This window comes from Scleropages formosus, chromosome 19, assembly GCF_900964775.1.
Source record: "Scleropages formosus chromosome 19, fSclFor1.1, whole genome shotgun sequence".
Lineage (NCBI taxonomy): Eukaryota > Metazoa > Chordata > Actinopteri > Osteoglossiformes > Osteoglossidae > Scleropages > Scleropages formosus.
The window spans coordinates 23,744,420-23,767,725 of record NC_041824.1 but is presented as its reverse complement, the minus strand read 5'-3'; the positions used below and the strand labels follow the sequence as shown (position 1 = coordinate 23,767,725).

General features: G+C 44.5%; 1 protein-coding gene across 6 annotated transcripts in view; it reads left to right on the top strand.

Annotated features, from left to right (window-relative positions):
• LOC108932562 (potassium voltage-gated channel subfamily KQT member 2-like) overlaps positions 1–23,097 on the top strand; it is a 42,324-nt gene extending 19,227 nt beyond the window's left edge. Inside the window, exons 8-18 of one of the 6 annotated variants that reach the window (XM_029246197.1) lie at positions 1,285–1,379; positions 3,897–3,965; positions 4,217–4,246; positions 5,533–5,586; positions 10,416–10,639; positions 11,301–11,348; positions 16,878–16,986; positions 17,557–17,688; positions 18,772–18,867; positions 20,626–20,749; positions 20,822–23,097. In XM_029246197.1, the coding sequence (XP_029102030.1) occupies positions 1,285–1,379; positions 3,897–3,965; positions 4,217–4,246; positions 5,533–5,586; positions 10,416–10,639; positions 11,301–11,348; positions 16,878–16,986; positions 17,557–17,688; positions 18,772–18,867; positions 20,626–20,749; positions 20,822–21,544 (1,704 nt within the window). In that variant the 3' untranslated portion in view covers positions 21,545–23,097. Of the gene's footprint in view, positions 1–1,284; positions 1,380–3,896; positions 3,966–4,081; positions 4,172–4,216; positions 4,247–5,532; positions 5,587–10,415; positions 10,640–11,300; positions 11,349–13,712; positions 14,438–16,877; positions 16,987–17,556; positions 17,689–18,771; positions 18,868–20,625; positions 20,750–20,821 lie in introns of those variants that run through there. The other 5 variants (XM_029246198.1, XM_029246194.1, XM_029246195.1 and 2 more) reach the window with 5 other exon arrangements.
• The last annotated feature ends 209 nt before the right edge of the window (positions 23,098–23,306 follow it).

The window sequence follows — 23,306 nt, the reverse complement described above, 5'->3', positions numbered from 1 at the left end:
TGCTGGCAAAAAGGGGGATGTTGGTCTAATTATCATTACTTAGCAAATTGTCTGTATCTCTACCTCTGTGTCTGTCACAGTGCGAATGCGATTAACTTGACACACCCTGCAATTAAACCCACCTATACACATCATCTATATGCTCCCAAAAGATGGTCTGAAATTTATAGCTAGTGTCAGACAATTCTCTCTCTCTCTCTCACACACACACACACACACACACACACACACACACACACACACACAGAGACTGAAACCGCTTGTCCCAAGCGGAGTCACGGCAAGCAGGAGCCTAACCCGACAACAGAGGGCGTAGGGCTGGAGGGGGAGGGGAGACACCCTGGACGGGACACCAGTATGTCGCAAGGCACCCCAAGCGGGACTCGAACCCCAGATCCACCAGAGAGCAGGCACAGGCCAAACCTGCTGTCAGACAATTCATGTTTTTAAAGTTTTTGTCCCGAGTTCAGATCACTGCCACATTTCCCCTTTTGTGTCCGGAATCATCAGTGGCAGAGTGGTACGCACTCAGTTTGTCATGCTGTGAGCCGCTCTAAGCTGTTCCACTTGGTGGGTCTCTGAGTGTAGGTGGCCAGTACCTTGCCGGTTGCCCACGTGTCCCTTGAAAGTTCTGACACACACCTTGGCCAGCGGCTATAGTGGGTATAATCATCCCCTGCTGTGGAACCCCCAGTGACTGCTGATTCATATTCAAATGTAGGATGAGCTAACAGTACAATGCAAGGTCTAGAACAAGGGAAACTCAAAGAAAGGCTTAACTGGATAAGCCCACTAATCGTATTACGAACGTATAAACCACATTACTGGACCATATTACATATGTCCTGTGTCTTGCCGTTTTGCCTCTTGGTTCCTGGCAGGAAACTCCCAGTTGACTTATTTGTCAACTTAAATAACTTGAAAAATGTGCATCATACTGTTCTCAAAATGGAATGCAGAGATAATAAGGAAGCAATTACCAGTCTTAGAGGGAAACGTGTTCTCCCAATGATAGATTTAGCATTTTTGTATTCGTTTGCTGGTCGAGGCCTCTTAGCTTTGCTAAAAGGGGCTGTTGTGTGTAAAGGAAAAAAAACACATCTCCCCCATGCACCTGTGAGTCGAGTGTGTGGGCATCTGTGAGATCCCCAACAGTGAGAGGAGGCCTGCTGAGCCATCCTCTTCCACAGCAGAAGCGGCCAGGGTACCGGGGTATGTGCATCACAGTGGAACAGCTGATGGTCAGAGAATCACATTCTTTTCCTCTTTACTCTGAAAAATCAGGCTGCATGGAGGTTTTACGCTACCAACCTCACGCGGACGGACCTGCTGTCGACGTGGAACTACTATGAGCAGTCCGTTTCTGTCCCGATGTACAGGTATGGTACATGCTTACCCTATGCCAGCATCCTTGTGTAAAAGCACGGCTCTCTCTTTGAGAAACAGATTCTTGGTTGCCAGAGTCACATGACTGGATCAGATTCCTGAGTCATGTCCTGTGCTTGGGAAGGGGGAACAATCTTCAGTGTGCGTTTCATGTGATCCAGTCATTGATTCCAGTATTTCAGGTAATGAGGTGTAGTATTTCTCTACTTTTGCACTTCTTGCAAATATGGAAAGATGGTACAGTTTCTGCCTTTGTATTTATAAGAAATGAGCGAGACTTGTTTCCTGGACGTTCTGTTATCTGGCCCTTTTTTCCCTTACTGCGTTAAATAGAATTAGGAAAAAAAGAGCGTCAAAAATATTTGAAATGATAAATCAATTTTTGTGACCCAATCCTGTCTCCATTTTTCCTCTGCGTTTCACCATGCATTGAAGAAAGCCTTACTTGTGACAAATTTGTCACGTCTATCTATTTTCCTCCTGTTTTACACTGAAATTTAACAAACATTTCCAATTCCAGAAGCATCGCTCGGTGCAAAGGCAAGGACGGAAATAATTTCTCATCAGCGTCAGTCTATTCCAGCTGTATTCTCCACGTCTGAACGTCTCCATGCAGCCGAACAAAGCGTGGCCATGGCTCTGTTCTCTAGTGTCCTTCACAAGCATCCATTACAACAGGACCTTTATTCATCGTAGCACTGTCAGACCCGATAGCTTCCCGTCCACACCGAGTTATCTTTGTTGATCCACGGGTCCCTCATTGAGACTCCTTTAACCCAGCTCTGTGTCGGCTCAGTCCCAGAATAGACACCGTGCAGACCTCCAACAGACCTTCTGGTTCACTGTTCATTACCTCCCACGTGCACTTCTGTCCGTAAATTCTCATGGTGAATCTCACACAAGTTTCTATACAATATCAGCTACAATAAATGTTGTCTTAAGAAAGGAGTTAATGGAAGAATCTTCAAAAGCTTCATCACGGCACTTGATGTAGTCTTGCTTACTGTTTAGTGTTGCATCGCGGTCTCCGGAAAAACGACATTTCATTCCACTGTATACAAGCTATATAGAGGGATGATAATAAAAACCACTTGAAGTGTAACAAATCAGGCCAGTTTTGGTAAATATGCTTTGTGTATGCGGCATAATAAACAAATACAATGACGTAAATATCGAGAAAAGGGCTTATTGAGCACTCTAGTTTAGTTATGAAACACATGTAGGCTAACAATGTCCTGCCTTTTCATAAAGGCTTACAGCTGAAACAATTGGAGGACTGTGGCTCCAGCTCTTACGGGTGATGTTAAAAGGTGCTGGAAGCAGCTGCCTCTTCCAGCGGAGTGGTGCTTCACCAACGTCTCTGAGCGTAAATGTGCAAAATTATAGAAGCTTCAACGCTACTGTTCAGTATTCACATGGAGAGGCGCGATGGTGTTTTCATCGCACCTTCCAATTATTCGTTTACTGTTATTCTTGGCTATTCTCGTCTAGACAGAGCAACCCGACACAGATTGCACGCACGTGGCATGAGGTACGGATGTCTGCACTGTGCTCCTTATAAAGTGACTTGAAAGTTCATTAGGATTAAATTGAGCAAAAAGTCAGAGTAAATCAGATTGGCGCAGCCCTCAAATCAGTGTAAGTGTGGCTGCTTTCAGGCTCTACTGTTGGCCCATAAATCAAGCTGAGGGCGGCCGCGCTGATGGACCATATCCACTTACGGGATTTCTCATGGCCATTGCTCATTCTCTGCTCAAGCCCAACAGCGCATTTTAAAAATATGGCAGTGTGAGATATTTAATCTCGGGAGATTCGTACAGTGAGAAAAGAAAACGGAGGTAAAGACATCAGAGAACGCAACTAAGCACGACTGAGTGGGCTCAACGTGGACGTTGGATATGTGTCGCAGAGTTTAATGTCTTTGCTGTGTATTTTTTTTAAAGTGGTATAGGTTAATTTGCCCTTCCGGCATGATGGAGGAGTGGGACGAGCATCCCTCAAACTAAATGCTGTAGGCAAAGCCAGGTGACTGTTTCATTTCACGAGAAATGAGCGCGACAGACTTGCATCTGTTTTGGGGGTCCGGTGTATGTATACGGTGGTCAATGCAATCTTTCCCTGAAATTTTCATCTGACCTTCTCTCTCTTTCCTTTTCGCCCTACACTCTCTTGTGTTACCTGATCTGAGTTGTGCCTAACAGTTGACTTGTACGTGGTTGAAGTTGATCAATTCGATGTATTTTTATGGAACTCTTCACACACAGTGACAGAATGCTGAACAAAGGATTAGAGACGTAATGAGTAAAGGTCAAAGCTTGCGTTCATGAACATGTACTGTGGCGCGGAAACGCCAATAACTGCTGTACTGAAACCCTTGATAGGTTACCTGTAAATGATGGCACATCAATAGTGTCAGTACTTGTGTGTTAAATTATTGCCCGAGGTATTTCCACATGAGAAGTATCCTGAGCATAAACTCTCTTTATTCTTATTTCTTTATTTTCGGACAGACTAATCCCACCTTTGAATCAACTGGACCTGCTTCGAAATTTGAAGAGCAAGTCTGGGCTGTCCTTCAGGTTAGAATGACTTTTTATTATTATTTATTTTTTTTTTTTTTCTAGTTATTGCAGAGGCTTGAAAGTTGACATGTTAGTTCTTGGTGCGGCCTTAGTAAATTATTTTTCATCCGTAGTGTACCTGGCTGCGCTCGGCGCACTCAACCAGATCCATGTTAGAGAGTAGCTGCGGAATGCCCAGGAACTGCGAATGGCAATGATATATGTGTATGTGTCTGTGTGTGTGTGTGTCTCTTCCACGGGATTTAAAGGAAGGAGCCCCAGCCCGAGCCCTCCCCCAGGTCGGTGCCCACGGTGACTGTTTGCCCTTTGCTCTGCTCTGTCAGCGTATGGCTTCAAGTTCTGTCTTTGGGTTAAGTGCGCCAGTGTTTTGAGAAAGGTGTTGCTACGGTGTGACGCTCATCGTGTTATGAGTTCCGTTTAGGCCCAAGAGGATGTGCGGACGTTCAAGTATATGGTCCCCTTCGTGGGGCTTGGGGAGCCTTACAGTATGAAAGCTGTCAATCGGCTTTAGATTTGTATCTTGTTATCCACTCATCTGATGTAGCAGCACCTCGCCAGTATCAGAGCAAAAGTGAATTGTGTTCTTCACAAAACACTTGAAAACACTTGACTACGCAGCAATAAGCTGCATGTAATGTTGTCATTACGTGACAATGCCGAAACTAGACGGTCTTAACTGTTTCTCAGAGCGTAATGCGGATATACAGCATGTAGCTGCATCAAAGTGCTACCGATTATTTTACACAGCAGCAAGTGCTTGTTTCATGTAGTCATGTTACCCTAGACTTATGTTGTAGAGCTCACGGTGTTGCCTTGCTGAAGCTGAATTTTTCATCCAGAGAACAAGCCCTTGAGCCACGCTGAACGCCGCTGTACATCCTGCAACTCACTTCGAGGAATTAAAGCCACTTTCCTCTCCGTGAGATTTAAGCTTCTGCGCACACCCTACTCTGCAAAATAAATCTAGAACCATCATGTTTTCACAGCAGAAGAGATGAGTGCGGAACAACTGGCTCAGTTGTTTTGCTGCAGCTCGGGGGCTGCAGAGTCTGCTGGCGGGGGCTGCGGTCTGCTGTCGTAAGCTGTGTGCCAGGGGAATGTGGGGGGTGCTGCCTGGGCTTAGCCTTGGCACTGGAAATAGAGGGCCTGGGCAACTTTTTTGAATCCTTATGGCTCGAGTCCACGTGCAGCAAGGGGAGCTGGGGTTCATCCTTCCTATTCAAAGGGTTTCCAGACCAGACTGAGACCAAAGCAAGATGTTGCCACCGTTGCATAATTCAAACGCAAATCTGTCGTGTTCAGAGCGATGCTTTCCTGGAGGCAGCACGTGGGTTGAGTGGCCACGTCTCCAACCCCTGGATGAAATGTTCATGACCTGTTGACGTGATTATACCTGTGCTTTATGTTCCTTGCAATCTGCCAGAGTTGAGAACAAACTTCCTGGTCTCTCTTGTTTGTGTTTTGAAATGAAACTGTTTTAGGTAAAAATTTTTGTGAAGCCTTTCCAATAGGAAGTAATGAAAATCCTCCCCATCCACTAATATCTATTCTTCCTTATTTCTAGTAATGACAGTTCATGCAAAGAGAATCTATGTGGTTGCTGCCCAGGAACAAATAGGTACTGCAGGAATTTTGTGGCACACAGATGCTAACAACTGCACGGCTAGACTTTTTCTTTCAGCATTTGGGTCCCCTTCCTCTTTTTTCCTTATTCCACTTTTTAATTTTTTATTTATTTCTTTTTTTATTTAAAGGGGAAAAAAAACATTTACAGACTTAGTGGAGGTGGCCACCCTAGTCAGGTGCAATCTCACTACCTATAAATTATCACTGCCTATTAATCTTCTCTCCTGTTAATATGCAGACAGTGTTATGAGCATCCACAGCTCTCTTCAGGGCATGTACCTATTATCAATGTGAAAAACAAATTCCAGTGCAAAACAGGCACAAGTTTACCTTGAAACAGATAATTTAGCCCATATAGTGAAAGTCCGTCTAATTGTTTCACATTTGAATCGCAGGACATACAATATGTGGACTTTCAATATTCAGTATGGGTGCTCATGCTAGCATTATATATCACATATCAGTCAGTAGAATATTTTTCAGACTTTTACAGCACATTTTCACTATGCTGTTAGTCCAGTCTGACATTTCACCACTTGTCTTGTTGAGCAGCGTCCCCTCTGAACATCACATGGACAGTGTATTTAGTCCATGTGAAGGAAGGAACAGTAATGCAACTTGCATTTGAATGAATGCCTGTTTCACACCATCACTAAGGGAGCCCAGTCACAGGAAGGCCGATGGCCTGCTGTGAGCTGCCGAAGACTCGCTCTTGCATGTGGAGAATTCTGTTGCTCGGAGAAGCTGTATTCGGCCAGGTAGAGGCACGTGACAGACACCGGTGCATGTCTGACCTGGCAGAGCGAATGCTGTGCATGCTGGGATGCATGACAGCGGCATGCTTCCCATTACTTTCGAAGGTGCAGCAAAGCCGTGCTTTTAATGGAACCACAGTCTCCTGCATGAACTTCAGGTCCAACCAGACCTTATTTCTGCTGTAAAACCCAACTTTCAGTAAAAACATAGCTTCTCATATCAGCCCCTCAGATCTTAACCAGAAAATGTTCTCAGAGAAAAATAACATGGTTTTGATAAAGCCATAGACTTCTACATCCTGCTCAGTTGCAACCAGAACATGTTCCTAACTGCGAGAGGTTTGGTTGTAGTAGCCCTAGCACTCTGTGGTTTTACATAATTTTCGAGCAGATGTGCCAGATGGGAGACTGTCGATGAGCCTTTTCTGTTGATTCGATCACATGATGTTATGTTTGTGTTTCATCAGCAGCATCGCTTTTAGTGGCATGGCAACACGACTTCATCTCACCTGAGGGGCTGTGCGGATCCTGCTAGAAGTAACGGCTTTTCAGCTGATCACAAGGCTGCTGTAGATGAGCTAAGTGACAGAAAGAGCAGCTCTGTTGTGCGGAAGTATGACCGTTCAGAGAAAACCCAGCAGAAATAAACTTGAAGAAAGACGAGCAGAGCAGAGCGCAGTCAGGTCCATACTGCTGCTGTATTCCCGCAAAATAGCTGGTAGGCTGTGCCCTACCTGGAGCGGACAGTTTGGTGTGAAATGGAGAGGTTCCACCTGCTGGACAGGTGACAAATTGCACCGCAGTCACCAGGTGTGCGTTTGCTGTACTCTCTCGAACCCTGTCCCAGCATGGCTTGTACAACAAGAACGTGAACCAGGAAGTTCACGTGCGTAACTCTGGGGACTTCGGTTACTTCAGATTCAATCCAAAATGTTAGTTTTGAGTGAAGAACCGGAAAGGAAGAAAAAATAAGTCCACTGGCCATTTAATGAAGGGGTTAGATACAAAAATGTGGCTAGGAGCCGCAAATGTCCCTTTACTGCACGACGGGGGGCGCGCATCTCTGATGAGGTCCTGTGACTGGTACCGTTTTAATTAAACTTGGCAGCGTGTGTATATATGTGTGTGTATGTCTGTCTGTGTGTGTATATATATAACACACACACACACACACACACACACACACTCTCTGACTGAAACCGCTTGTCCCAAGTGGGGTTGCAGCGAGTTGGAGCCTAACCCAGCAACACAGGGCGTATGGCTTGGGGGGGGGGACACACACCCAGGACGGGACACCAGTCTGTCACAAGCAGGAATTGAACCCCAGACCCACCAAAGAGAGCAGGACCCGATCAAACCCACTGCGCGTGTGTGTGTGTGACACCCCTCTACTTATGTAAATTTGACTTGTCTAAATCCAGATTAATGTAAAAAATTCCCAGCATACACATTATTTACGCATAGCGCTTACGCAAAACATCTGAAATACGTTAAGCGCAAGTCGGTGTAGCCAGACAAGGCAGGGAAGCTGCATCTTCCCAATACCCACATGTTTTGAGCGATGAACACATCTCCTCTCCTTAGTGTACTAATTTTGTAACATATTTTTTACCCTTCATTATTTACAACGGATGGTTGTAAATGTGCACTTGAAGGAAAACGAGAACCGTCCCGCAAGCGTACAGCCATCGATTTGGAGATGAAATTGAAAATAAGGAAGTGTGAAGATGGACAGAGATTTTCGTCTGTAGCACGGGAACAAGTTTAGCCGTATCGACTACAAATTCGATATTGAAGGATGCTGCACGTATAAAGGAGCACGTGATTATGTTGAATGGTGGTGGAGGATGGGGAATCATCCGCATGTAAGTTTTTACTTGTGTAAGGGGTTAAAGAGCAGTCTATTTGCATAAGTCAAAGGGTGTCTATATATTATATATAATGGCAGTATTCATATATGCAAATATTGCAATACATATAAAATTCACTGAGCACCAGAGATGAAAAATGACTTTGAAAAAACCTACAGTAACCTAAAGTATCTGTGGCACATTGGAGCACGACGGCGCCCACCTCCTTTATCATCAGCAGCAGGTGAGACCATGGTATTTCACGGACTGACAGAGGACAGGAGCCATCACACCGCAAAGCTCGGACCCGTGTTGATGTGGTAGCTTTGAGAAGCTCCTCTTTTGGTTTAGTGTTTCTTCCTAACTTTTGTGTCCGCCCCAAACTGCCTCACGTCTGATCACGCCCTGAACCTGGTACACCTGATGTCCCCACCGTATTTTTAACTCATCTGTAGTAATTTTTTTTTTTTTTAACCTTAATCCATGATGTTATATGCTGCAAGACCTACGTAATACATTTAAGCATAATTTCTTTTAAAATGTGTTCTAGGTCTTTATTTGCAAATGATTAATAAATATCGATATATATTCCTTGTAGGTGTGTAAGCACCGCTGCGCCACCTGCACAGAGGTCACGTGGGTTTGGTCAAGGATGTGAGTTTTAATGAAAACGTATTTATGAGCGTAGCGACGACGGTCCAAACGTGGCACGGTCGTAAAAGTGCATTGTCTTCGAACGCGTGTGGCGTTACCCACTCGGTCACTCTGTATTGTTTCTCGGCTTAAATGCTTGTTTGCCCATGTGAGTGACCAGAATAAGACCGTTGTTGCGCTGCATTCTGTATGTGACAGCAAATGTGTGACCGTTACAACCAGGCTGTGAACAACTCCACCGCTGGTACCGCGGTAAACATAGCTGCATGTGCCCATATTTTGGTTCAGGCCATACACGTGACATGATTTTTTTTTTTTTTATGTTGCCAAAAGTTATGACGCATTATCGCTGACATTGCTGTTTTCTTCAAGTATCTTCCCCCTGACTCTTTATTTTTATATATTTCATCTGTGCTCTTAATCCGTTTTACCAGAGACAGCATATTTTATGACATTACTGCTGTGGCTGTGCTGTAGCGCTTTCCAGCCCAATTCATCCATCTGCTGAGTTGCAGAGCTGCTGAAGGTCCGAGCTGAGCCCTTTCTAAAGAAAAGGGATATTTCCGCCCCCCTGGAAGAGAGAGCTATTTTGTGGCAAGCCCTTCGAGAGGAGAAACACTCTGCACATTGACACACAAGCACATTAGACCCTAGAGCCTGCCTTTCTTCTGGTGTGTTTTTGTCCTTTTCGCTGATAAAACGCATGCTGGCAGATGTGTGTGTGCAGTGAGCTTGTGCTCCGGTGTTGCAGTGCTGTGTTTGTGTGTTTGCCGTTGCCTTTTTTTTTTCTTTTTTTTTTTTTTTTTCCTCGCTTGCTGTATGCGTGTCGTGTGCACGTTACCGAGGTGTTGCGCAGCTCTCGTTCCTTTCCAACCTGCTGCAAAGGTAAGAGGGATCACTACACACTCGGCGCTTTCAGCACTGACGTCGCACACCATAAATAGGCACTCGATACCTTACCTTAAGGCAGGTAAGCAAATAATTGAAAACGGTGGTTTAAAATCACTTGTGCTCTAAACATACAGTAAATGCACATCGCCTGCACGAATGATGTCGGTCCCGATTGCCATCAGTTAGCAGAAAAGTAGAGCCCGTTTGTATGTTTCGTGATAGTTTCCAGTTGCTGAAATGGTGACTCTACGAAATGTTGAGACACATTTTAGACACATGGTGCAGTGGGACGTAGACACTGGGACAGTGGTAGTGTAGTGGTTAGAGCTGTAACCTTTGGACCCACAGGTTCGAATCCCACATCCAACTGCAGTACCCTTGAGCAAGGTGCTTACCCCAAATTGCTCCAGTATAATTAATTACCTAGCGGTGTGAATGTAGGTAATTTAACATTGTAAGTCGCTTTGGAGAAAAGTGTCAGATAAATGCAAACAAACGTAAGTAGTTTCTCCATATTGCGTTGTGCGGGAACGGTACGTTTTTTGATTCCGAGCTGCTCCGACTGCTTTGTGTTCCTGTCGTGCTCTCATACGCTCTGTGGTACCACACACATCAGAGAAGGTGAGGTGATGTCCCTGTTGCTTCTTCTGTGGTTCCTCCTGCCCTTCCAGTCAGAAGGTGAGCCTGAAGGAGAGGGTGTTCTCCAGCCCTCGGAGCTCAGGGCCCAAGGGCAAGAGCTCCCCCCAGGGGCAGGGCATGCGCAGGTCCCCCAGTGCCGACAACAGTATCGAGGACAGCCCCGGCAAGGTGCCCAAGAGCTGGAGCTTCACGGACCGTAGCCGTACCCGGCAGGCCTTCCGCATCAGGGGGGCGGCGTCCCGCCAGAACTCAGAAGGTGGGGGAGCCCGTCTCTCTCTGCGCGTGTGTGTGCGTGTGTGCGTGTGTGTGTGTTTCAGAGAGAGAGAGAGAGAATGGGAGTCCATCCAAGTTGAGACAACTTCACTCTTTCAAAGTTCGTAGTTCAATAACATGCTTTTGTCTGTATGTCAGGGACCATAAAAAAAAGCACCAGATCTATTTGCATTAATGCAATCAAATAGCCCTTAATTTTCCTAGTGATGAGCACCTCGGTCAAAGGTCAGATGTGTTCAACACATTTTGCTCTGAAAGGTGTTTTAAAATATGTTTTCTTCCTTGCTGTGGTCTTTTTTTCCCCCCCTCAATTTGCTCTGTGTTTATTTCTATTATTTGGATGTTCGCCTTCACCATTATTTGATGGCGGAACAATGAACGTTTCTGTCTGAATGTTTGAACGTGATAAATGAGCTAAAAAATAATGATAGCGTGTGTTACGTAGTTAATTCTGTACACTGTGTAAGGTGTGTCCTCAATAGTTACTGTGTGTCCATTTTTCTAACTTTATGTGTCTGTGTTTTATGCAAAAATAAGTGTGTGTGTGTGTGTGTGTGTGTGTGTGTGTGTGAGAGACTGTCTATATAGAAGAGCCCAGTCCTCACCAGATCCTTTTCATTTCTCTGTTTGGTGCCGTTCTAAAGTGCTGATTGAGATGCAGGATGAAGATTTCAGATTGAAGAGCTCACCAGGTCAGGCAATTGGCTGCATTGCGTGGTTTCTCATCTTTGTACAGTAAAAACTGTGGCACAGCTGACAACCAGAGAATATACTGTTCTGAACATGTGTTTACCTTCTTTTTCAGAATATCAGTGCGATGTTGTACTAATCCTTTTGTTACTAACATTATTATTACTATTAATAATAATAATACTGGGTTATCACTGTTTAACCCATTGGTTTATTACACTTTCACTTTCTGGATAAAATTAAACTTCTTGTTGACTTTCTTATAAGGTGTTTTCTCTGCCTAATGAAGAGTATAAATACATAGGCCAATAGCCGCACATAGTTGTTCTTGAAACCCTTTCAGTAAAATCAAGGAAGACTGAGCTCCTGAAACAAACGTGGCAGTGTCCCATAATACATATTAGTGTAAAGCATAAACAGATACCAGTTCCCAATAATCAGCAGTGTATATTGTACATACTGTATATATACATTCAGATGCCCTTCATACACATGTAAGAAAATTCAATTTATTTTTGAAAATCAATTAGAAAACCTTTAGTCATTGTCCGAAATGCTCAGTTTCCATGTTCGCTAAAGAGTCAGTTTGTTAGTTTTCCATGTAGGAATACCATGGTTCTTTACTGCTTCTAGACACTTATATGTTAGATGGACAGCTGCCAGGAGAGCACTTTGGATGTACCACGGTTAATGAGTCAGCATGGTTCCGGAAAACAATCCCTTACTGGTTTTTTTTTTTTTTTTTTTTTTTTTTTCTTTTTTTTTTTTAAATATATAAAGCTTTTAAAGATTTTGTTGAAACATAAATGTGCCGGTTCATTTTACAAGTGAGCATGGATACTAAGTATATGATTTCTATGTTATTCATATTTGCTGGACATAAGGATGAGTTCTTAATACCAGATTGTTTGGAAATCCAGTACTAATACCCATACTTGATCAATTCTTTCATTCTCTTCTCTGAAACTATGAAGAACCAACTGTGTAACGATGGACAGTTTGATTATAATATCAAATATAAAACAAATTTACACTAAATCAGTATTCACATTGCAACTATTTACAAGTACAATAGAGAGCAGTTAAAATGAAACAATTGCCAAGAGGTATCAAAGACTCCAATTAAGTACTCTATACACAGTTTCAGCATAATGATGTGTAGTATTTAACAGTACTTTTATAAAGCTTAATGACACGCTGAGATATGTTACATTTAAAAGGCTATTTTACAGTAATAAGTGTGACAAAGGTGGGTAAGTGACTTTACACTAGGAGTAAAGGGCAGCATGTGGACAAAGAGTGCACAGGCAGCGTTTCCACTCAAGTGCAGGTAAAAATGATTGACCCAAGTACAGTAAGTGTATGAAATGCAGTAAAGATTAGGCTAGATGGGTAAGACAAATGAAATGTGATTGACTGGAGCACTAGGTGCGTCCCCATGCTGTCCGACACAATACGCAGCGCATCACTTTGTTCTTTGCCCCTAATGTTGTGCATCGTGTGTTTCTTCGTGCCACGTGCAAGCCCTGCCTACTGTTTAACCCAGATATTTATTCACTCCATGTATTTATAATAGTTGAGCAAATGGATGAAAAGCTGACTAGCTCTGTATAACTTTGTCTTTTAGTTTCAGTCTTTTATCTGTCATTTCCTATAATTTCTTACGGGAAAGATAACATTACTGGGTTTTTTTTGGTGTGCCTAGCACTTTTCTGTATTTGTATGATAAAGCAGGACCTCCTGTGCAATAAACCTAAAATAGCTTTATTTTTCTTTTAATTGCAAAGTTGCTTTCAATGTTTTTCTGCTCTAGGGGTAAAACATCTGGTTTGGAAAAGGTACATGACAGTTTTTCCATTTCACAGAAATATGTTCATAGTTTTTTGGTTCCCGCATCTGTTGGTTGCAAAATCTGCCATTTTTATTGGTGCTGGTGATATGTTTTTATACATTTTATAACGTTTTAACACTTATTATTAAATTTATGTTATTGAATGCTCATCTCTCATATATTTTGACCCCACAACAAATGAAATGTAAGATTTGCACCAAGATTTGATTCAAATCCGTTCTGTCAATGTACCTCTTCCTCAGAACAAAACTTTGAGAACTCAACATGCCTAAGGACAACCTGCCTGGCCTTTTAGCTACGACTGCTCAAGAAGTATGGCTAAACCAACTTCACGTGGTCCACAAAAGAAACGTTTCGGACGAGATCTTTTTGAAGAAACACTTTGATTTTTGTGTAATATCTCAAGCTTGTTTGGAAATGACCCTGTTTGTCATTGTACAGTCATTTCTAAATGATGATTTCATGGTTCTTTAACTGCCTCTGTTTCATGTCTCTCCTTTTCACTTCCTTGCAGCAATTGAGGGGTTAATCAGTAAGAATATGTCCACATGTGCAAGGGGGATGATAGTATGGAGCAGAAGGGCACTAGCTGTCAGAATGCTAGATGAAGCCAGCCATGCATGTGAGGCAGTAGAGTAATTCCATCAGCACTTTGGAGGGCTCATCGCGCCACGGTACTGAATGACAGCCCATGCGAGCAAACCCAGAGCCGTGGCTGCCTTTCCTGCATTGTCACCTGCATGAAGAACGCTGTCCAACCCCGGACTGACTCGGAGCCGCAGGCCACCTGCGGAGCCGCACTACGGAGCACTGAAGTGGCTCGGCCCGCACAAGGTCCTCCCTGGGGCGCCATGTCAGTCCTCTGTAGTCCACATCCATTTGATACATGTTCTGTCCTCCTCCATGAAACCCCTCAAGCTGATAGAGAAGAGTTTCAGTTGCTCCAAAACGTGGCCCCTTGCTTATGTTCCCGACAAGGCACTATATTGCATGGACACTGAGAACATGCTGGTCCTTTGCTAGACCTCAGATCACCTGTTAACTTCTGTTCCTATTTCCATTATGTTCTGGAGGCTATTTATGTGCTGCTTTGTTTTTGATTTACTGTACATTACTTTATTTCATATATTCATGCACTTGAGACGCACAAAGAAACAAAGTCGTAACATTAATATTTGATTCAGAAGCTTTGTAGGAAAGACAAGCTGTACGTTTTTCTGTAAACCTAGTTTTTTTTTTTTTTTTTTTTTTTAAATTCCAATTTTTAACTGCATGATTATGAAATTCTTGCTTTTATCATATGAGGTGTTATGGATACACATGCTGTGCTATAAATATGACGCGTTCCAGGATCATTATTATTCCTACTACAACAGTGAAGTGCATTGTTGTCCGTTATGAATTCTGACAGAGAACTTAGGTGCTGATGTATCATATACTGCTTCACCAAAATGAGTAAGAATATGAATAATAGACAGGCAGGTACCACCTTAGAAGCCGTCATATGGAGTACTATTTTAAATATACATTTGTTTGTACTAAGCAATGGCTCTGACATTTGATTTGCAGTTGCTCTTTGGGGGGGGGGGGGAAGGATTGAATGATCTGAACTACAGCTATGCCCTTGAACATAGTGCATCGGTCAGTTCAAAATAGGTCCCGCACAAGACGATATCATCAGTGAACCTTGGGAAAATTTCAATTAATTTTTTTTTTTTTAAATTTTTAAATTCTCATTGTTTTGTATGAAACAATGCACAGCGTCGTTAGAAAGTATTCAACCCCACTACATTACTTTGTGTCTGGGGTTTCTCATCATGGTGCAGTTGGTAATAAGTTAGGGATAATGACTTCTGCCCTGAAGGCTGTTGGTTTAAATCCTGCTGCTGAACTGCCTTTGAGTCATGAACTGCTACAGTATAAATACCCTGCTGTATAGATGGGTAAACAGTTGTAAAAAGCTTTGGATAAGGGTAAAGGCCAAACAGGAAATGCATTAAGTGTTCATTTTGGGCAGTTAACCCTAACCCTAAACTCCAGTAAAAAATGACCTAGCTCTATAAATGGTAAATAATGGTAAGAAGCTCGGTACACTACCCTAATACTGTAGTGGAGTTAGAAAAAGTTGTCAGTTAAGCAGTGGTTAATAATAATATCCAGTAGACTGTGCTCTCTCTTTCAGAGCAGTTGACTATCTATGTTTACTGGTGCAGCAGATTTAACTTACTGAAAAGATCAAGGACAAGACAGATCAGGACAAACGCATGTCATGCAGGAGAACCTCTTTCACTCAAGAGGTCTGCTGACAACCCAAAACACCCAACAAAACCACAAAGGGATGAATTTAAACCAAGCTGGTCAGTGTTCTGGAATAACCAGTTCAAATTTCATGCTTGAATCTGAAAATCTGCTGCTCACCAACGCCTTGTGTTTGACAGGTGAGAAAAGGGTGATTGTACAGACTCACCAGGACCGGTTTGCCAAGCATTGGGCTTGGAGGTGGATTTTGAGATTCAAAAGTTTGCATTTGTGTTGTCTGAGACTGCTCGTCCTGAGCGGAGTCACGGCGAACCGGAGTCTAACCCAGCAATACAGGGCGCAAGGCTGGAGGGGGAGGGGACACACCCAGGATGGGATGCCAGTCCATCTCAAGGCACCCCAAGCAGTACTTGAACCCCCAAACCTACTGCTCCACCACGCCCCCTGCTAGAATCGAAAGTAACGTTTTCATTATGGTAGAAAAAAATAGAGTAAAAAATTTGTTTTGCAAAATTTAGTTGGGGGGAGTAATGATTTCTTTATACTCACGTTTAAGCAGAACTATATGTAAAAAGTCTGAGGGTGAATACTTGCTGAAGACACTGTGCATCTCTCATTAGATGATCAATGTACAGAACTAATTCCATGCCTCGTTTCAAAAATTGAGCTGACGGGTATGACGTAGACTAAACTTCCTCCCATATTTTTGCAGCTACTCTGTCAGTGTTTAAAAAAAACCAAAAAAAAAAAAATACAAAGCAGAACCCACAGTGCCAACTACTGTAAAGTTCCATCAGATGCTTTCACACTGGCAACTGCTAGCTGCTCGTTGGACGTTATTTTAATTGCATTGCTGACTCGCTGACAAACTCATTTTTCTTCTCCGAAGCCTTTAAGCTTCCTGTATCAGCTTTTCTGCTTGATATACACGTAAACTGCACTTGTCTGAGAGCCACATTTCGGTTCCAGGGGTGTGGCCTGCACTGTAGAGGTCCAACTGCAGATTACGTGTATAAAACTCCATATGACAGAGGTACAGGTGACAGTAGAGGCCCAGCACCTGGCGGTGTTCTTGCCTCCTGCCAAACTGATCACCTGACAGCACCATGGCTGTATCACGGAATGCCTCCATGGCTTTGGGCCACAGTGGACAGGTGAAACCTTAGTCTCTGAAACACCTACTGTGGTAGCGCTGCTTCCGTTACACCTCTGCGCCCATGACTAACCACAGAGTGTCACGTACCTGCCCCTGTGAGCTCAAACCCCACAGTTGGGGTATGTAAGCGAATGGCCATACCTTGACTTCATTTGGTTCCATGCCAAACATGCATCTTGAATGTCCAGAGGTTCAGAGGTGGCTGCTCACAATCCCTGTCAACCCCAGGAGGTTGGTTTGTAAACTCTTTCTCTTGCTTTGTAGAAGCCAGCCTTCCTGGAGAAGATATTGTAGATGACAACAAGAGCTGCCACTGTGAATTTGTTACACAGGACTTGACTCCAGGTCTCAAAGTTACAATAAGGGCTGTGTGGTAAGTCTACATAAAATTTCTTCAGCAACAGTTCCCCCTACAGGCTGGAGGACCTTAGCAGAAATGGGTTTGCTTACCTAGAGCTTCTCGGTGGTCCTTGTGAAAATCTGACTAGGTTGGTAATGTAAACGTGTAATTCTTAGGGTAACTGAATGAAAGCCTGGCTTCACAGATAACGTCATAGAATTCTGGGGTTAATGGCTTATGTTTAAAGCATTCCTGAAGGTGATACAGGGATACGATGATGCAGCAGGTGATGTCAGTACCTTGCGGTTCCTCTGCTGCTCAATGGGTGTAGGGTTAAAATCCAGCTCGGGGTGTAGGGTTTGGACCTTGCAAATATGCACAGAAGGCGGCACTGGGAAACCCCTTCCTTTCCCTCCCTACACCATGCGAGGGGTTACTATGAGTTGGCTTTGACTCTATGGTAGCACTGTCAGTAATAAGCCCCCTATCAACAGTAATAAATTATTTAAATGAGATGTCTGAGGTATGAAGTATGGCAGTAAAAGGTGGAAATTCGTTTTGTGCTGTCAAAGTATTCATGTGTGCAACATGTACTTCCCTCAGCATTATGAGGTTCATGGTCTCCAAGAGGAAGTTCAAGGAAAGCCTGAGGCCTTATGACGTGATGGATGTCATAGAGCAGTACTCAGCAGGCCACCTGGACATGTTGGCACGGATCAAAAATCTACAGTCAAGGCAAGATATTCATCCAGGCCCTCAAGCCTTTCCTGTCCCATGACCACCCCTTTTCCTCCAAAGCTTGGCATCAGCTGGCCTCCTGGGCAGTCACAGGACGTGACACTTGGTTGTAAAACCCCGCATGGTGGCTGTACTCCACACGTACACCCCAGCTCCTGTCCGGTGTTCCTGAAGCTCTCCCTACGACGACGCATTTCCCTGCCCGTCTGCGGTCCTCCTTCACAAATTATATGTTTTACTTATGTGGCAAAGTGGCCCAGCATCCTTAAGGTGGGGAATGACTAGTACTTTTCATACAGGTCTTATCCTTAGACTTTAACTCTCAAATTATTGAGTCCTTACCTTCCATCTTGCCTTATTTCAAAACGTGTTCACGAAAAAGCAAAGCGGCAAGGAGGAGAGGAGCGTGAGCACTGGGCTCATTATCAGTTACTAATTTTAGGGGCAAGACGGAAAAGGGGGGGTGTCTCACTTTTAAAGGGCACAAACCATTGAGTGTCTGTGGTAAGCACAGTGTGAAAATCGGCTTACGTTCAAGTTCCCTTGATCTGACCTTCTGGCAGCCGTTGGCACTAATAAGTAGTGTACGCCAAAGACAGACAGTTAATCCATGTGTCATGAGCCATGGTGGCCATCCAGATGACTTCAGTAGTCTGACAGGGAGTCAGTCATCCTTCTTCCTCTTCTTTGGCATTTTCACTGAATGCTCATCTCTCACCACAGGGGCCAACCAAATAAGTACTGAATATATGTTGTGGGTTCCCAAAATGGTTACACATATATGTAAATATATTCCAGCTATCAGAATTGCAAAGATTGAGCAATAATGGATTGATGAGTGTGAACAGCACTCCAGTATTTACAATGCAAATAAAATGTTGGAAATTTGCAATGGAAACATGGAAATACAAAGCAAATAATTTTGCTGTTTAAATTGTCAGATGTTGTGTATGGAATATATTTCCACTTATTTGTCCATGTCTTGGTTCTCCTTTTTGGTTCATCTGATGTTTGTCTGTCAACTTTCATGTCTGGCTTCATTACACATTGTGCTCGTGTCTTCTCTATTTGCCTTGCCAGGATAGATATGATTGTGGGCCCCCCTCCACTCTCAACTCCCCGCCATAAGAAGTATGCAACCAAAGGAACCAAAGAGTCACCCCAATACTCTCCTAGGTTAGGACTCACCAGAATGCATCTCTCTTCTCAGATAGTTTCATTCTTTCTGTTTACCAAAAGCAAAGTAACCTTTTTTGATTCGGGCTACATGGCAGTGCGTACGTACCATCACCCCGAGAAGGTCTGGCTTTTGTTTGCATCCTTCGCCCAAGTTACGAGTTACTGCGTTATTTTGCCGATTCTTCGGAACGTCTCCCTTCTAAGTCTTGGTGCCGCAACCAGGGAGGGTTTTACGCGTGACACGTGCATGTACGTCTCGTCCTTCTAAAATCTCAAATCTAGAAGAGCAATTAAGGAAGCTTCCACCTTTAGTGTGTCTGTTCTTTAGCTTCAGAGCAACCCATGATCCAGCCCTGCCTGATGATGAAAACCCCTCGCGATACATGAAAAGCCTATAGAGTGACTGTAGGCAGCCGGACATGTAGCCGAACAAAAAACTGGTTAAGCTGGTTTGCCTGCAAGTGCACTGAAAAGCTCACCGTGCGATGAGATGTCTGTTGACCACAAGCAGCAGGGCTCAACAAGTTGAGCTGTTGTCTTAATGCATGTTGGCATGAAGCTAACGAAGCATGGCAGGAAATGCACACGTCACTCCGGCACATCCTCTCCGTTCCATTTGCATCACGCGCCTCGTCTCTTGAAGCCGAACTGGTTCGTGGCTGGACAAGCGGGGCGCCTGCACCACAACGCATTTCCCCACTGTCGACTTGTGTCTGTTTCAGCCCTTCGGGTTGGATCGCGCTTCTCCGTTAACGCGCTCGCCCAAGATGGAGTAACGGCCCACCCTAAAATAGTCTGGCCGATGCTCGTCACACCAGTAGCCGAGTGCCCGGCGATCGTACTCGAGCGGAATGCACCGAAACGCTCATCTGTTGTTTGCGTGGGTCTTTGTCCGTGTGCTGTCCGTGCGCTGTCCATGCGTTGCCGAGCGCAGGCGTGAGAAGAGGACGCCTGTCGAGCGTTTGAAAGGCTTGCTGATTGCCTCTCCATTTCCATGTTGTCCGGTGCACGTCCCCACTCCACTCTACCCTCCATGCTCACAGCTTGGCCATTGAGAACTGTCCCTGAGAGGACCCGATTCCACTGCCGCCGCCCCCACTACGCCATGCCACGCCACGCCACACCCTGCCACGTGCACTCCTGCAGCTCTCTCAGTTGGCAAAGCCAGTGCATCAGCAGCTGCAGGGAACCTCCCCACTCGATTATTTCTTTGTGCTAAATGATGTCCTCATGGTACATTAGCTATAATATCTGCTCAAGATCTCGCGCTGGTCTTTAACTGACTTCTGGCCACGATTCAATTTTTAAAAGCCATTGTCAAAAGGAGATTATAAATAGCATTTAAAATTAAGCAAATGTCTAATTCAATCTGGGCCAACCTGAGACAGTGTACTAATACCGTCTTCGCAGCACAGAAACTACGATGAATTAAATCCTAATCTGGAAAATATTAGTTTTGAACAGTTGGTGGCTTTTCTTCCCCTGCTGTGTGTCAGTACACCCTTTTTAAATATTCTGTTTGTGTTTTCAGCGTTTGTACTTTTTTGGGTGTCTCAGATGTGTTTTATTAATTCTCCGTGAAAGTATCATTTGGCGCTTATTGAAGTTGTCTATAATGAAACGTGCTTTTAAATTCAGAATTGCCTTTCTCGACTGAATGGTCTCTGGCAGAGGTTCACCTTCGGCATTTATGTATGTTGGCTTGTTAAAAATGCATTGATTCATCCCACTTGCTGCCTTTTTCCTAACTGGTAGAGTTGACCAGATTGTTGGTAGAGGTGGTCAGATAGCAGATAAAGACCGACCAAAAGGCACAGCAGAGGGAGAAATTCCAGAGGACCCAAGCATGATGGGACGTCTGGGGAAGGTGGAGAAACAGGTAAGGCAAACTCTTACTGCTGTCTGGCTTCGTCTTCAGGGCTGTGGAGCAGACCTCCTTTCTCCCTGACAGGTGATGTCCATGGAGAGGAAGCTAGACTTCTTGGTGAACATCTACGTGCAGCGCATGGGCATCCCGCAGTCGGAGACGGACGCCTACTTTGCATCCAAAGAGCCTGACCCAGCGCCGCCCTACCACAGCCCAGTGGAGAGCAGAGAGCAGATGGAGAAGAGTGGCTCCATCACCAAGATCATTCGCTCCAGCAGCTCAGGCCAGAAGAATTTTGAACCTTTGCCCACAGCTGTAGCTCCCCATGGCCACTGCCCCCCGTCCACTTCCTGGCATCAACATCCCATAAGCGAGTGTCACCAGCGCAGCCTGGGCAGCTCGCCCGTGGGGGACCCCTCCCTGGTGCGCATTCCCCCTCCTCCAGCCCACGACCGCTCGTCCGGAGGGCACAATGCGAGCACCCGGGGTAGTGCGCCTGAGGATGGGCGGCAGCAGCAGGACAGCGCACTGCGGGAGAGTGACACATCTCTGTCCATCCCTTCGGTGGACCACGAGGAGCTGGAGCGCTCTTTCAGTGGTTTCAGCATCTCCCAGTCCAGAGAGAACCTGGACTTCCTCAGCGGCGGCTACTTCGGCGGAGTGGCCCTGTGCGCCAAGGTCCGGCCCTACATCGCTGAGGGAGAGTCCGACACCGACTCCGACCTCTGCACCCCCTGTGGCCACTCGCCTCACTCGACGGCTGGAGAGGGACCGCTCACAGATAGGGGGTGGTCAGGCACCAAGTAGAGCCCCCGCAGCACCCCTGGCCTGAAGTGGGCCAGGAAATGTAAGTGGTCCCAATGAGGATGAGCACTGCGTTCCTCGCAAGATGCTTGTGCTTCTGATTGGCAGCATCCAGCATAACTGCTGAGGAGTTTGGGCTACGCTCAGTGCAGTTGGAGGTCCTAGCTGGACATCCCATAACGAGTCTCTGACCTTAATCCGAGGGAAGTCACGGTCATTTTACTCATCGTTGTCTACATCTTGCAGTACTACATTGCTTTGACCGGTCACGTAAAAGTGATTCCATGTCTCCGAGTCCGGCTCTGTTGTCACTTCCGTTGACGAGTGAATGTGACTCGTGACACGCGGAAAGATCACTCCCGCTCGAGGAGCCGGATGCGGGGTTTCGATGTACAACGAGACGTTCTTTCACGTGCACACACTTTGACCGCAACTCTCCATTGACCTGATAACGAGTAACTATCCCACGACCCTTCTGTATTGCCCAAATGCCTGGCATTTAGTTCTTTCGTTCAAAATGCTGTTAAGGATGCAGGGCAGCGGGGCTGTTAGAGCAAAGGGGGTCGGTCTGCATGCGAGTTAAAGCATGTCACTATTGGGAATGCATATCCGAACAACTTTTCGAGAAATATCAGGAAATATGCTGCAGATCTCGGTACCTGCACTTTGAATGTGGTCTTGGGCTGAGTTCTGAGTAGGGAGAAGACCTACTGTTTTGTTCTTGTAACACTGCAGGACCCCCGCAAAGCCATTTTTTTCTTACTGTACAACAGAAACATTTATTGGATGCTCTTACTCTGTATAATCTAATAAATACATTAGCTGGAAACTGTATAAACTGTAAACAATGCTGTTTGACATAAAGGGGGAAAATATTTGGTTCTAATACAATTTACTCAGCAAAAATGTATTTATTTAGTAGCATTTATTGATTTCATAAGTGTTTTTTTCCCCCTCAAATAAAAAAGGTTTGCATGTCACCTGCTGGATTAATTATAACTGATGTAGAAACCCGTGCAGTTTAGTAAGAAAATACAGAAAACAAAAAATGTATTTTACCTCAGTCTTTTTATAAACAACTATCTTTATAGTTCTGCTACTGAACTGGGGGTAAGAATCAGCTGACAGGTTTTAAAAGAGCGTTGGTTATTTAATTTTCCGTTAATTTAAAAAGTGGATCAGATGTAGCCCATAATATCTATGGCATGACATGACACAGTGCACATAACTTGAGTGTTTTCAGAAATAGCGAAAGGACTATTGTAACCGTGTAGTACAAAGTGTATTAGTGTAGTAAATCTCGCAGCGTAAAGTGATGGTTGCCAAGAATAAGAGATTCATACCCAGAATGCGCTCCCAGCGAAACGCCGCGAACATTCCTTTGAAATACCATGTATACCTGCACTGGCATTCCCCCGGCTCTTGTTCTGTCATCAGTTGAGCGCTCAGATGAACACAGAATGTGGGAAAAACACACCTTGTTCAAGGCCAGCAGGAGAACTGCACACGTGGAGCCTAAAATACAGTGCTGCTTGAAAGTATGTGACCCCTGTAGGGATGGTCATTGTTCTTGTATGAAATCTTAAACTTATAAAGTGAATATATTTTATCACTACTATATATATGTATGTATGTATGTATGTATGTATGTATGTATGTATGTATATGTGTGTGTGTGTGTATGTATTAAACTTATAAGATGTAAATCCTAAAATAAACCTATAGAATGACTAAATGACTGATTTACACACCTGATTCTACTTCC